At 43.1% G+C, this 16,407-nt stretch overlaps 1 protein-coding gene across 2 annotated transcripts in view; it reads left to right on the forward strand.

Moving 5' to 3' along the window:
- DNAH3 (dynein axonemal heavy chain 3) overlaps nucleotides 1-16,407 on the forward strand; it is an 827,768-nt gene that overhangs the window by 117,871 nt on the left and 693,490 nt on the right. For both annotated transcript variants that reach the window (XM_073591059.1, XM_073591058.1), the window contains exon 3: nucleotides 9,608-9,830. In XM_073591059.1, the coding sequence (XP_073447160.1) occupies nucleotides 9,608-9,830 (223 nt within the window). The remainder of the gene's footprint in view (nucleotides 1-9,607; nucleotides 9,831-16,407) is intronic.

Raw genomic sequence — 16,407 nt, forward strand, 5'->3', positions numbered from 1 at the left:
GGACTTTAGATGAGGCACAATAATGTGCCTCCATCCCGATATATCGGTACACATAAAGAGGGAAGTTGGGACTTTAAATGAAGCGCTTGGGTAGTGGAGGGGAGATAGACCATAGTAGAAATGCATTAATTAATTAAATGCATTATACTCCCCACTTGGAACTGGCTGTTCACACGGCCAGTCTCTTTCTGGGGTCTATGCAGACCAGCCCTACGTTGCACGTTTGGTTGCTGGTGCCTTTGATGCTGCATCTGGGTAGGTTCTATGTCCCCTTTTCCTCTCTTTCCCCTCCTGCTTTGTTTTTTGGTTCTCTCTTGGTATATGTGTTTATTTCTATGGTGGTCTTATCTTATTCTTTCTTATCTGTCACTATTCTTTTCTAATTTCTCCCACACTCTTTGCTCTCACGCCTTCACTTCCTTTGGTCACTTCTACCCCCACTCTTTTGCCTTCACTTATAAACACAGATCTCTATATACACACACTCTCTATTCACATTATCGCCGCTTTTGGAACTCCCTGGGTACATTATCTATTTTTATTACTTACTTAATATCATTATTAATTAGATATACACCTAATGAAACATATTGTTTTGTTCCCAGAATTGCCTGTTCTTACGACAATACATTTTCACTTGTGGACACTCTCTACTCCATTCTATCTCCTTCTTCCTGCCCGATGTCGCATCTACATTTATGCCACCTCAGCTCCCGTGGAGAGGCTATGGCCCTGGCCCACCCTGCTCCCACCACAGCACACTGCACTTTGCTTGAGTCGGTGAGTCCGTTTGGTATAAACAGCTATAGATATCGAATATTGATTTTTACCTTATATGAACTTTATGGTTCACTATACTCTTATATATATATCCTTTAGGAAACCCAATCGCATCAGCTCCTGATGAGTGGGAACATACCCACGAAACGCGTCGAGCTTTACATTTATGATGCCCCAGCTACATCCTACATGGAACCATTGTTACCATCCGTTTTCCTCTATTACATCAACTCTTTCCTTATTTAAGAAATGCATATTTATCATGTGGGTGCATGTGTTGGTATCAGGCTTGTTATCGCTAGCAATACTACGCCTTATTACTGCTGTATTTATATTTATATTGGACCCTGTGCTGCTACACGTATATACAATTTTTACTACATTTATGCTATGCTACATTACCTATGCATATATTTATGAATTGTTTACTGTATATGAAATGATTACTCTTTTATTGTTTGGTACTCCTTATAATCAATAAACATTTCTTAATGCATTTCTACTATGGTCTATCTCCCCTCCACTACCCAAGCGCTTCATTTAAAGTCCCAACTTCCCTCTTTATGTATCCCATTTACAATCGGTCTTGGTGGTGGGTTAATTTTATCTTTATGAATTTTTGGCAATGAATATATGATCGGGGTCCTACAGGAATCGGGTATCAGATATCTGGCTTCTTTTTTATTCAGTATGTTTCTCTTTACTCCTAAGCACACCACCTTTTCTAGTGCTTTTCTGCACTTGAACAATCTGCTGTAAGTCGTCTCATCTCCCAGCATCTTGGTCATACTGCTGTGGTATTGCTCTTTCGATAAAATAACAATTCCCCCTCCCTTATCTGCTGGTCGTATAACCAAGTCTTTCCTTCTTGTTAGTTTCTTGATACCACTCTTTATGTGGCTTGGTTCTTCTCTTTTCTGGCAGATAAGGAATTACAGGATAAGTTACCCCTCAATCCCAGGTTCATTTACAAGAAAGCACCTACCCTTAGAGAAAATTGTGAAAAACATAATTGATCCACCAGAGAAAGTAATCTCCTTCTTTACCCGGAATGGTTTCTTCACTTGCAAAAGGTGCTTTGCATGTTTGAGAACTAGGCGCCCCAATGAGAAGAAGTCCCACTTTACGTCGACTAGTACAGGGGAGACATATGAAATAAAAGAATTTATCTGTTGTAACACGGAAGGAGCGGTATACGCCCTAGAATGCAGTTGCGGCCTACAGTATATAGGCCGCACAAAAAGACCCCTTCGAGTTAGGATCAAAGAACACGTGAAGAATATTTTGAATGGGTATGACAAACATAGTGTTTCTAAACACTTCCTGCTGTGTCACAACAAAGACCCCACACAATTAAAATTTTGGGGAATTGAACCATATGTCAGACACTGGCGGGGGGGACATAAGGTTAGGACCCTCAGCCAGCTCGAATCTAAGTGGATTTTCACCCTAGATACTTTTGCACCCAGAAGTTTGAATATCGAATTTGATTTGAACTGCTTTTTAAGCGATTTTTAATAGGAGTGTACATTACCAGCTCTCTTTTTTCTCTCACCAGTATTTTAAGAATATGCTTTGGCCCTCCCTCTCTCTCTTCTTATGTCCTTGGATATTGTTATTAATAGTACATGTTGTGATTTATCATTATAGATTTATTCGCTACCCCCCCCGCCCCCCCCCTCCTTCCATTACCTCTTTACGTCTCCCCCCTCCTTTTCCCCCTCCCTTCCCCGTCCCCCCTCTCCCTTTCCCCTCTCCCCCCACCACCTCTTCCCTCCCCCCCCCCCCCCCGGTTTACCTACCCTCCCTTTCCTTATGATTGCACTGTAGTTGAGATTGTAGGTATTCCATGTGATATTTATACGAGTATACATGATATGAAATAGCCCATTCCATCATCCCTCCGCGGCTATTTTAATTTTAATTTTACTGGATATTCCAGCTATTTGCACCTTAACCTCGCATATATTTTAATCATATTTCATTAAATAATTTAATTTTAGCCTTTTTATTACCTTTCAATATATTTTACGAATTAAAATTTCCATGTATGCACTTTTAGTGGTAGCCTCCGACCATTTGGCATTTTTTAGCTTCCAATACAGCGGGATCTCTCTCTCTTTTTTAATATATGCCCACCTATGCGTCCGTCTCTGGCCAATTAGCCCCTCTGTATATCATTAAGCCATATTTATGAACAACGCAATATATCGTTACATAAACATACAGCCAATTCGGTATCTATTTGCCTTGGTATAAGTATAAAGTCTTCTCTAACCTATAAAATGGCGGCGCCCATCAGACACCTAGTTATTAGCTTTGTTATGATCAGGTAGTCGTTTCTAAACTACAAAATGGCCGTGCCCATGTGAGACCTAGTAATGGCCGGCGTGGCTACGATAAAATGGCCGCCCATTAATCACTATGGGAGAGATTATTTAAGACCACAATAAGCCTATTTTGCTCATCCCCTGAAGAAGTCACGTGATCGGTGATGTCACGCGTAGGGACGGAATAGGCTGTTTCACATTGCTAGACACAGAACGAGTTCGCTGCTCGTAGGAGAGAGGTTTGGTCTGCATTGTTTTTATGTGAGTACATCTACTTAAAGATTTTTAATAAAGCATTACCTGGTTAATACATACTTCACTATCAAGTACCTTTGTCCTGCATATTCCTGTACATACATACCTGAGATGTGGAGGCTGAGCTAGGATCCGCGCTCGCTGGTCCAGGACCCCTGATAGGACCATAGCCACTTGTAATCAGCTGCCATTAGGATAACCCAACACCGGCAAGCGTGGATATAGGGACGCGATTGAGGCTCAGGACCTGGCGTTTTAGCTACAATTCATGCGGTTGACCTAGCACCGCTAGGTAAGGGGCCACTGCTTACATTAGTGTTTTATGCACGAACAGGACACTGAGTGAATTGCATCCCAGACACCCCACTGTTGTTTTATTGAATACACCAGAACTTGCTTTTGCACCTTCAATGACTTTTACACTGACACTTTAAGTTTGCTGCACTTACTGGCATGTCATTGGTCATTTGTTTCGCAGGCCAGCACAATATATTTTATATCACTATTATTGGGACATTTATTTATATTATTTATTATCCATATTGCGTTGGATTGATGTGTTTTATTTGCGATATCTAGATCACCTTTAAGCACTGGCACTTTGTACGTTTTGCACCATTTATAAGGATATGTTTTTGATGGTTATTTCTGATTTATTCTATGTATTTTTATTTAGAATTATTCACATGAAGTAGTGTTTATCTCCCTTTGTGCACCAACACATGATTATCTAGATTTATATGTTTTTAGTGTCAACACTTATTTATGCGATTTAACATGCAATTTTTTTGTCATTTAGTATATACCAATTGAAAAGGATTTTTTATGCACTTTTTTTCACATACACATGATGCTGATTATTAAGACTTGAATGTTTTTTAGTGTCAACACTTATTTATGCGATTTATTATTCGATTTTATGTCATTTTATTAATTGACCACAGACAGAGATTTACAGGTCTGGTTAGCGCAGCACCTCCCCCCCTATACCTCAGTTTGATTTTGGGCTTATGTCTGACCATTGCTTCGGTGCATGCAGCTGTCCAGTCGCATACGTGCGTTTTTACTATTTTTCTGAGTTCTTGTTTTCTTTTCTTTTTCCAATCGGGACGTTTCTGCCTCTGAGCTTTCCTCCTCCTCGTTGGTGTAATTATCAGACACCTGCTCTGACTCCGCCATGTGCTCTTCCCCACTGCGACGAACGAGAAGGGCGGGGATTAGACTAGAAAGAATGTCAGGGGCGGGCGGAGTTTCACGCATGCGCAGTGTCTATAAGGCGTAACACGCGTGCATAGTACGTACGATCTGTGAGCGGAGGAAGGAGTAACGGAGGCGCCGATCGTGATTGCGAAGGTAAGATTTAACATTGGGCCTATACTGCTTCTAGACTGAGGCCTGTATTTGCACAAGTTTAGAAGACTTTAGGCTGACATTAGGGTTTGTCTTGTGTTGTGTCTTGCAGTGAAAATGGATATCTTGAAAGATAAGGACTTTATGCCAATCTTCATTGATATGTTCAGGGAGCTGCCCTGTCTATGGGAGATAAACCACCCTGAATATAAGAACCAAACAAAGAGGAAGGCAGCGCTGGATCAATTGCTGGAATTTGTGAAGACGGTGATCCCCACGGCAGACATCACCTATTTGAAGATCCTAATTGGTGGCCTGAGAAGCACTTATCTAAGGGAGCCCAAGAAGGTCCAGGATTCCCAGAGATCAGGAGCTGCAGATGACATTTATGTCTCCAGGCTACTATGACAGGCTGCATTTTCTGGCAGGTCAGACTGAACCCAGGCCAGCACTCACCAATCTTCCTTCCACGCTTCCTTCCACCCCAGCTGAGGCTTCTGGAGCCCAACCTGGGCCTTCCAGGCAGCAACATGTGGAGGAGCCCAGCTTGAGCCAGGTATAGCATTCCTCTAAATCTTCATGGTTGTCCAATCAATGATGTTAACTAGATGTTAGTTTGGAGTACTAATTTATTATTGTGATTGATGATGCAAACACTACAACCATGTCCCTTTTTCATACACAGGGAAGTCTCAGCCAGGAGGTGGCCGGCCCAAGCAGGCTGCCTGATATCCAGGTCCCTCCCCTACACCTTCAAAGACAAAGTGGCAAGAAGAGGAGTAACCTGGAGGAGGCTGCCATAGGCCTCTTTTGGAAGGCTACAGAGGCCCTGAGAAGCCCCCACAGTGTGGAGGAGGACTTTGCTGGCATAACTGCCTGCAAAATGCTGCAGATGGAGAAGGGCCAATGACTCCTGTGTGAGTCCTTAATTTTGGAAGCTCTCAATAAGGGGTTGAGGGGCCAAATAACATGTGCTACCCACATTTGTAACCTCACACATAGTCTTCCTCATCCTCCTCCCCCAGGTCCTACTACTCCTCCTACTCCTCCAGGTCCTACTCCTCCTCCTGCCACATCTCCAACACCAGAGCCACAGCTGGGAAGGAAGCATGGAAAGAAGACCAGAGAGTGATGACCCTGGGTCCAGTCTAGTCTGGCAAAAGATGCAGCCTCTTGTAGTACCACAGCTTGGGGACATAGATGTCATCTGCTGCTTTCATGATCTCTGGGACTTCTGAACCAAACTGCACTCCCTTAGATATGGACTCCTCAGGCCACCAATTGTGCAGTAAAAGAATTGATGTCTGCCCTGGGGGTCCAAGACTTCGCCAATTTATGATGTTTCTCCAGCGTTGCCTCCCTCTTTGTTTGGTTCTGAGCCCTTAATAAAGGATTTTTTGTTTCAATTATACCCGCCTATGTGTGTTTTCCTTAAAAAAGGACAGTTTGTTTGTGTGGATTCAGGTACATTTCAAAAATACAATGTGAAATTAACAAGGGACACCAACACCAAGCAATCTCCTTGAGATTAAATAATACAAGATAATAATGGTGTTGTGGTAACTTGACACACAAAACACATAAAAAAATATTATGGAGTAAAACTAAAAATAAAATAAAACAAAGATCAGCCTTGAAAAAAATACAAACCCCCCCCCCAAAAAAAAAAACGGCCTTGAAAAAAAATAAATAAATAAAACAACAAAAAAGAAATTTGGTCAGATGTGACAAATCAAAATATATTGAGGGAATCCTGATAAATAATAAAGAAAGAAGTTTGTGAGAAGTCTGTGTGAATATGAGCAGCAAAACTACTTCATTCTTCTCACATTATAAAGAAGAGAGTGCGCTGTATTAAACCATTTTTTACATTGCAGCGTGACGAAAGTGCTGTATCCATTGCGAACGCTAATTTTACCAGACCGAGCTGTTCCGTCTCAGAATTTCTTCTGAGCATGCGTGGCGCTTTGTGCGTTGGAATTGTACACACACAGTCGGAATTGACATGATTGGATTTTGTTGTCGGAAAATTTTATAGCTTGCTCTCAAACTTTGTGTGTCGGAAAATCCGATGGAAAATGCCCGATGGAGCACACACGGTCGGAATTTCCGACAACATGCTCCGATCGCACATTTTCCGTCGGAAAATCCGACCGTGTGTACGGGGCATAAGACTGTAGGTGGCAGCATGTGTGTGCAAGTTTGTAGCAGGCAGATGTGGCCCGCGACCGAACAGCACAAAGCTGATGGTGAGTAAGCCAGGAGGCTGAAGTTTGTGTTTATACAGTGATGGTGGAACCCCCCTGCGAGGGAAGATTACTGTTTGTTTGAACTTTTTTGTTACCTTTAAATAAAAATGGGCTGCCATGTACTAAAAATACAGTCTGGAGTGGCACGTTTCTGGAAAACTGCATGCACCACTTTACCTAATCACCACTATATCTTACACACTATATTTGGAGTGAGACTTGGTGATGTCACTACTGTGCTTCTTGCTGTTTTCCTTGCTGGAGAGAAGGCTTCATAGCAGGCATCTCCCTGCTTCATTCGTTCTGTGTATCTGTGCTTTCTGAACCATGCTTTTGCTTCTTGACTAGTTGCTTATCAGTCATTAGATCATTAATCATCTGACATGAGGAAGCAAAGCCCTGCAGTGCAGAACAAAGTATTGTAAGCCAATAATAGGAAAAAAATTAGCTGTAGTGAGCCTACAAGCAATACATGCAACTAGCCATCTGCTTACTTTTTTCGCTACACTTTTAACAGTTTTGCTCCTCTTTACACATCAATATGCAATGACTGCTTGAATGATACAGTGGGGACGGAAAGTATTCAGACCCCCTTAAATTTTTCACTCTTTGTTATATTGCAGCCATTTGCTAAAATCATTTAAGTTCATTTTTTTCCCTCATTAATGTACACACAGCACCCTATATTAACAGAAAAACACAGAATTGTTGACATTTTTGCAGATTTATTAAAAAAGAAAAACTGAAATATCACATGGTCCTAAGTATTCAGACCCTTTGCTCAGTATTTAGTAGAAGCACCCTTTTGATCTAATATAGCCATGAGTCTTTTTGGGAAAGATGCAACAAGTTTTTCACACCTGCATTTGGGGATCACTTCGCCATTCCTTCTTGCAGATCCTCTCCAGTTCTGTCAGGTTGGATGGTAAATGTTGGTGGACAGCCATTTTTAGGTCTCTCCAGAGATGCTCAATTGGGTTTAAGTCAGGGCTCTGGCTGGGCCATTCAAGAACATTCACAGAGTTGTTGTGAGGCCACTCCTTCGTTATTTTAGCTGTGTGCTTAGGGTCATTGTCTTGTTGGAAGGTAATCCTTCGGCCTAGTCTGAGGGCCTGAGCACTCTGGAGAAGGTTTTCGTCCAGAATATTCCTGTACTTGGCCGCGTTCATCTTCCCCTTGATTGCAACCAGTCGTCCTGTTCCTGCAGCTGAAAAACAGCCCCACAGCATGATGCTGCCACCACCATGCTTCACTGTTGGGACTGTATTGGACAGGTGATGAGCAGTGCCTGGGTTTTCTCCACACATACTGCTTAGAATTAAAGCCAAAAAGTTTTATCTTGGTCTCATAAGACCAAAGAATCTTATTTCTCACCATCTTGGAGTCCTTTAGGTGTTTTTTTAGCAAACTCGATGTGGGCTTTCATGTGTCTTGCACTGAGGAGAGGCTTCCGTCGGTCCACTCTGCCATAAAGCCCCGACTGGTGGAGGGCTGCAGTGATGGTTGACTTTCTACAACTTTCTCCCATCTCCCAACTGCATCTCTGGAGCTCAGCCACAGTGATCTTTGGGTTCTTTTTTACCTCTCTCACCAAGGCTCTTCTCCCCCGATAGCTCAGTTTGGCTGGACGGCCAGCTCTAGGAAGGGTTCTGGTCGTCCCAAACGTCTTCCATTTAAGGATTATGGAGGCCACTATGCTCTTAGGAACCTTGAGTGCAGCAGAAATTTTTTTGTAACCTTGGCCAGATCTGTGCCTTGCCACAATTCTGTCTCTGAGCTCTTCAGGCAGTTCCTTTTGAACCTCATGATTCTCATTTGCTCTGACATACACTGTGAGCTGTAAGGTCTTATATAGACAGGTGTGTGGCTTTCCTAATCAAGTCCAATCAGTATAATCAAACACGGCTGGACTCAAATGAAGGTGTAGAACCATCTCAAGGATGATCAGAAGAAATGGACAGCACCTGAGTTAAATATATGAGTGTCACAGCAAAGGGTCTGAATACTTAGGACCATATAATATTTCAGTTTTTCTTTTTTAAGAAATCTGCAAAAACGTCAACAATTCTGTGTTTTTCTGTCAATATGGGGTGCTGTGTGTACATTAATGAGGAAAAAAATGAACTTAAATGATTTAAGCAAATGGCTGCAATATAACAAAGAGTGAAAAATTTAAGGGGGTCTGAATACTTTCCGTCCCCACTGTATATAGATATGTGAGTACTGTGCTACCAAAATGTTTGCACATTTTCCTATAATGCCTGCTTTGTCTATTAAGCGTTTTCCTGTGGCCTTTTCTTACATTGGGGAAACCTCACAACTTGTAAAGAATAGAATATCATATTAAAACTATAATATAATATTAAAAGCTTATATATTCTATTTCATTTTTCTTTGTTTGATACGTTATTATTTAAGTAAAAATTGTTTAACGTGCAAAACTGATTAAATCCTTCCTTTCAAATTAGTGTAGTATGCTTTGTATCAAAAGATCAGCCTGCCTTTTATATTCTTGGTATATGTAGATGTTTATTGTGTATATCAAGCTGATCATTTCAGTGTGGGTAACATTTGTAATGACATCCAAGATCATTACATAAACTTAAAGAAAGCGTTTTTAACTTGTTATATAATCTTTTGCAGACGATCCTCAAACACAGTAACTACCCTCCACTAATGCAAAGCCAGTCTTGGACTTTGGCAGCCCCTTTCAAAGAGCAGCGTTTTCACCGCAACCCCAGCAACTCCATAGCAAATAACTACTCACCCACGGCACGTGACCTAAAGCTTGGAGAAATATACAAGAAGATGCCCTCTCCGAGACCAGGAACAGCTAGAACATCTCCTAGGCATAAAGCCTTAAACTGTATCCTTGTATTAATAGTAATACATTACTTTATCAATGTGGCTTAAGGTTACACCATTTTATCACAATGTATTATTGGTTCACAATGAAAAAGGGTTACTGCATGAATTGTGCAGTTGTGGGAATTAAGTAACCCTGTGTTTATGCATAGTTTGCAGAGTGCAAAGGTATAATGGAGCAAGGTAAAGAAACCCTGTCAGATCTCAATTATTTCCAATGGCAGGTCCTTGTAGGAGAAAAGGTAGTATACACACCTCTCACCTTCCCTCCGTTCTAGCGCCAAAGCCTCCATAAGACTCATCAGCATTCAACACTTTTAACCACTTCAGCCCCGGAAGAATTGCCTGCCAGGCCATTTTTTGCGATGCAGCACTGCGTCTCTTTAACTGACAATTGCGCTTTCGTGCGACGCTGTACCCAAACAAAATTGACATCCTTTTTTTCACACAAATAGAGCTTTCTTTTGAGGGTATTTGATCATCTCTGCGGTTTTAATTTTTTGCGCTGTAAACAAAAAAAGAGCCTCAATTTTGAAAAAAAAAACACAATATTTTGTACTTTTTGCTGTAATAAATAGCCCCAATTTTTCTTAAAAAAGCAAATTTTTTCTTCAGTTTGGCCGTTATGTACTCTTCATATTTTTGGTAATAAAAATCGCAAAAAGCATATATTGATTGGTTTGCACAAAAGTTATAGCGTCTACAAAATAGGAGATAGATTTATGGCATTTTTATTATTAATTTTTTTTTACTAGTAATGGCAGCGATCAGCGACTTTTATCGAGGCTGCGACATTATGGCGGACACATCGGACACTTTTGACACATTTTTGGGACGACTGACATTTGTACAGCCATCAGTGCTATGAAAATGCACTGATTACTGTATAAATGTCACTGGCAGGGAAGGGGTTAACACTAGGGGGCAATCAAGGGGTTAACTGTGTTCCCTATGTGTGTGTTCTAACCATGGGGGATGGGACTGACTATAGGAGATAAGAGATCGTGGTTCCCAGCTTGTAGCAACTCACAATCTCTCTGTCCTCTCCTCACAGAACAGGGATGTTTGTGTTTACACACACACGTCCCTGTTTTTCCTCTCGTGCCCGTGATCGCTCGTGACCGCCGGCCACGAGCATCGGCACATCCGGCAGCGCGCACGCACGTGCCTGCTATCCCCTTTAAAGGGACCGACGTATAGCTACGGTGGTTCATGGGATCGTGCCGACTTGCCACAGTATAATGACGGTGGCTGGTCGGCAATTGGTTATTCATGCACCTTGGCACCCGGAGAAGGGTGAGGATGCCACACACAGTGGGTATGGTCAAAATTTTGCTAACAGTGGAAGGACATAAGAGTATGATTAAATATAACCTGAGCCTACACTGTGCAGGAGTAAGTAAGGCACAGTGTGCAGGGTACAGGAGTAAGTAACGCACAGAGATCAGGAGTAAGTAACACACGGTATGCAGGGGTCAGGAGTAAGTAATGCACAGTGTTTAGGAGTAGGTAACACAGGCCAACAATGTACACACATGCCAAAGCCAAAATACTCCTAATTACTCTGCTACATGGGAAAATCTCATATAGACACATAAACATAAGTAAAAAGGATCATGATTTAAAAAAATAAACTCTTACATTACATAAGCTTTTCTGCACAAAAAATCTATCACTTTTTCTAAGCCTACCTTAAGGGTTCATTCACACTTGCGAAAGCATCGTAGTACAAATACATGTGAGAACCCCAGTAGGGGTTCCCGCAATTACCTGCGAGAGACAGCCCCATTGAAAGCAATGGGAGGGTGTCAACTCTCACAGCTAATCTCGCTCACTTGCATGTAATCTCTCATGCAGCAATCACATACAAGTGATTGGCCCTGGACGCAGGCAGGTATTAGCTGCGAGAACCGGCTGCCTTCCATTGCTTTTGGAATGGGGCTGCCTCTCACAGCTAATTCAGGGAACTTCCGATGGGGATCTCACATGTAATCAGACTGCGGGTGCATTTGCAAGTGTGAATGCACCCTAAAGAAGAACACCTTCTCAAACAGCAGCTAGATAGGGAGAGGGAAAAAGAGGGGCAAGAGGAGGCTGGTAGGGGATGGGGGGGTGTTCAGAGAGGGGGTGAGAGTTAGAGCCCATTCACACAGGGGTAACACAACTTCCAGTGTGACTTTGGGAGGCAACTTAGACACGACTTGAGTATGAATCACAGCACGACTTGGGTCAACTTTAGCGTGACTTACAACATGACTTGAAGTCACCTCCAGGGCAGGGAACTGAACATACCAGGCTCTTAGGTCTGGTATGGATGTTAAGGGGAACCCCCTATGCCGAAAAAACAGCGTGGGGGTCCCCTCAAAATCCATACCAGACCCTTATCCGAGTACGCAGCCCAACCAGTCAGGAAAGGGGTTGGGAACAAGCGAGCGCCCTGCGGCCCCCCCACCCCAAAGCACCTTGTCCCCATGTTGATGAGGACAAGGGCCTCTTCCTGACAACCCTGGCCGTTGGTTGTCGGGGTCTGTGGGCGTGGGGCTTATCGTAATCCGGGAGACCCCTTTAATAAGGGGGCCCCTAGATCCCGGCCCCCCCAACCTATGTGAATTCACCTGGGGGAAAAAAGTGTCAATAAAAAAACACACTACACAGGTTTTTAAAGTAATTGATTAGGCAGCTCTTCTTCTTCTTCTTCCAACTTCGGGGGTCTCTTCCTACTTCTCCTCACTCTCCGGCCTCTTCTCCCTGTGTCCGGTTCTTCTCCCGCTCTCCGGTTCTTCTGCCGGGCTCCTCCGCTATCTTCTGCCACTCTTTTGCTAGCAGTGGCCCGGTTTTCTCCGTCGTCTTCTTCCCTCTTCTCTTCTTCCGATGTTGACACGACGCTCTCTCCCGCTGTAATGCCGTGTACGCGGTGTGCAACGACTTATATAGGCACGGGGCGTGGTCACCGGGTGATGTCGCCCGGTGACCCCGCCCCTTATGACGTCACAGTCCCATAATGACTGTGGTGTCATAAGGGGCGGGGTCACTGGGTGACATCACCCGGTGACCACGCCCCATGCTTATATAAGTCGTTGCTCACCGCGTACACTGCATTACAGCGGGAGAGAGCGTCGTGTCAACATCGGAAGAAGAGAAGAGGGAAGAAGACGACGGAGAAGACCGGGCCACCACTAGCAAAACAGCGGCAAAAGAGCAGGAGATAGCAGAGGAGCCCGGCAGAAGTACCGGAGAGCGGGAGAAGAGGCCGGAGAGAGCGGAGAAGTCGGACGAGACCCCCGAAGTCGGAAGAAGACCCCCAGAGCTGCCTAATAAATTACTTTAAAAACCTGTGTAGTGTGTTTTTTTTATTGATACTTTTTTTTTCCACCAGGTGAATGGGTAGGGGTATGATGTACCCCATACTCATTCACATTGGGTGGGGGGTCAGGATCTGGGGGCCCCCTTATTAAAGGATTAAAGGATTCCAATAAGCCCCTCTGCCCGCAGACCCCGACAACCAACAGCCAGGGTTGTCAGGAAGAGGCCATGGGGACAAGGTGCTTTGGGGTGGGGGGGCCGCAGGGTGCCCCCCTTCCCCAAAGCACCCACTCCCCCATGTTGAGGACATGCGGCCTGTGACAGACTCACCAGGGACAGAGGCTATTGGAGAGGACTGAATGCAAGCCTCTTGCCCACCGATTATGGGCCCTAGCATTTGGGAGAATGGTGCTCTCTGTGAGCTGTATGCCTGGGGACCCTGGGGTTGGTGTTACTTTGGATTCAGCTCCATGTCCCCCCAAAACATACAGACTCTGGGAACCCTTTATATGCCATATTAGAATGATAAGACTGAATTATACTGTTGGGACACATCCTGTGAGGAGATGTTGGTGTCATCAACTCCAACTACCTGTGTTTATGTTAATTGAGTGAGCTGATCACATTAGCCACCAGCACTGGCTAGGAGACGAACTGTTGATGACTAGGCTGAGGAGGGGGGAGATTGTTGTTTGTATTGTTAATTGTAATTAGCTCCAGCTATTGTGTTTATACTACTGTGTGAAGCTAGGTGCCCACAAGTCTGTCATCTGGTCTGGGTAAATGTTTTAGTAAATTAGCTCATGTTAATTAGGTTAGCTTTGAGTCAGCCTGCTGTATAAATGTGTGTGAGATCTCAAATAAAGAGTTAGTTCTGATGTAAAAAAAAAAAAAGAAAAAAAAGTGAGTTCATGTTAGCAACAAGCAAGTGTCGCCTTGTTTTGTGCTCAGAGAGGTTGGGATATCTGTATACAGACTGGGAGGAAGTGGGATATGACGGAAGCACTCAAGCGGAGTGTGGGACGTTCCGTGGCACGGCCTGGTACAGTTGAGGAGGGGGCAGGTGCTCGCTCGTCCCCACCCCCATTTTGGGGGGACCCCCACGCCGTTTTTTCGGCATAGGGGGGTTCCCCTTAAAATCCATACCAGACCTTAGGGCCTGGTATGCTCTTGGAGGGCAACCCATGCCGGTTTTTTATTTAAAATTTGGCGTTCATGAGTTCACCCTCATGATTCATACCAAACACATGTCAGTATTGCTTGTCGCTCATTGGGAAAGGAAAAAACAAATTTTTCCTTTCCCGATGAGCGAGCCAGCTCGACGCTGGCATATCGCGGTCACTCTTCCTGGATAAATTCTTTTCTTTTCCGACTTGGAGGCGACTTCCATTGAAATCAATGGGTACAAGTCACCTAGAAGTCGGACTGAAGTAGTACAGGAACCTTTTCTGAAGTCGGAGCGACTGCAGTAGTGTGCATTTAGACGGATCCATTCACTTACATTGATTTTTTCATGTAGCGCGACTTGGGGCGACTTGAAGTCGGATCCAAAGTTGCCCCTGTGTGAATGGAGTCTTGGGGGGGGGGGGGGGGGGAGAAATACTATGGATACAATGTTTGTTCACTTTATAGACTGCATTGAAGAGGCTGTTTTTTTTAGTATTGAGTTCTCAGACAACTTCATTGCATCATCAGTTAGAAAAGTGAAAATCTATTCAAATACATTTCTGGCTTATCTGCCACAAGATGGTTTTCATGAAAGAAACCAAAATATCTGCGGCAAGCTGCTGCAAATCTTAAAGACATCTTCACTTACATAACAATGTGTTATGAGTTTTATTAAAATCTCCTGTTAAAGAAAAAAAATTGTTTTGAAAGATTATTTCCTCCATGTATTGTCCTGTGAAAGCAAAAGGGAATCTTTAAAAACTAATATCAGGGGAAAGAATAGCTTAAATAGGAAAACCAGATGCATCATACACTAATGTAAAAACAATTATTCATTCATACTTTACTGAGAGTTTGAGCTGCTGTAGATAACCAAGTAAAAGTAAACATTAGAAGGATCAAATCTTTCTTGGCTTGTGTACTAACACTTGTTACCTAAATCAATAAGTGTTCTGCAATGTCTGGCTGTAGGATGGTTGCAAAAGTATCAGTGGCTATATCCTCTGGGAGATATCTGAGATCTGTTTTGGTAGGCATGCTCCCTGCTGTAAACCTCACCACTGCTGTTGAAAAAATGATAGTATCTACCACACGTCCCACCCCCACAAGTTAAAGAAAAAGAGAATAAAGTGTACATTAAACACAAAGCCCAAAAAATGTTATGGTTGTAGTGCAGCTCAGGAGCTTGCCGTTGAAGTCCAGAGGGAGGCTTCCCATAGGAAGATTTTTTATTTGTAGCCAATCTGCAGCCTTCCAGAGTTTACACACAACTAGGTTTTTGTTGGGCTTACACTTTAACAACATACATAATCCTAGTGTGCTAGATCTTTCTGTCCTAGTGGCAGTGAACTACAGGAACAGAAAGTGATTAAAAAAATCAATGGGGACAGATACAGCAACAAAACCACATTTTAGCGGTAGCTTGGAGAAAGGTTAGAACACCTGTGAGTGAAGTTATTCGTTTATCCTGGTCATGGTATAGCAGCAGCTAGTGGTATTTTGTCCCATTCAAAGGACATATTCTGTAATATTGAACATGTTATGTAACTTCACTAAGGATAACTTCTATAGATAGAAACATGGCTGTGTTATGGGATCACCTGTATCTCCCTTTGTAGATAACCTATACTGTATATGGAGAAGGAGGAGTAAAGAGTCTTTAACTCTTTCAGGGGGAAAGTCATTGGTTCAGGTAGGTGGACAACATGTGTCAACATTAGAACATCAGAAATACATGCTTTTAGTGAGCAAATAAACAAAGTGGCAAAATACATCAAGTTTACATGGGAAGAGGTGACAAATTACTCTTTTAAACTGTATGTTACATGCACCCACACAGACCAGTATCTGCTTTTTGACTTCCACGACCCATTGGAACACTAACTGGTGTTAGAAAGCTGCAAAATCAGGATGAGATGGTAACAACAAACAGAGTCTAAAGATAAATAGCACAGAGTTCTCAGGAGTGCTGTCAAAGTTTTTGACTACCCTCATTAAAACATCCACAAAGTCCATCAAAAAACATAGGACCAGAGAACAGAAGCAGAATACATCCAATGCCCCATCATCCCATGTAGCTGGAATGTCAGAAAAAAAATTGCAAGAGT

The sequence above is a fragment of the Aquarana catesbeiana genome, linkage group LG06, assembly GCF_042186555.1.
Source record: "Aquarana catesbeiana isolate 2022-GZ linkage group LG06, ASM4218655v1, whole genome shotgun sequence".
Lineage (NCBI taxonomy): Eukaryota > Metazoa > Chordata > Amphibia > Anura > Ranidae > Aquarana > Aquarana catesbeiana.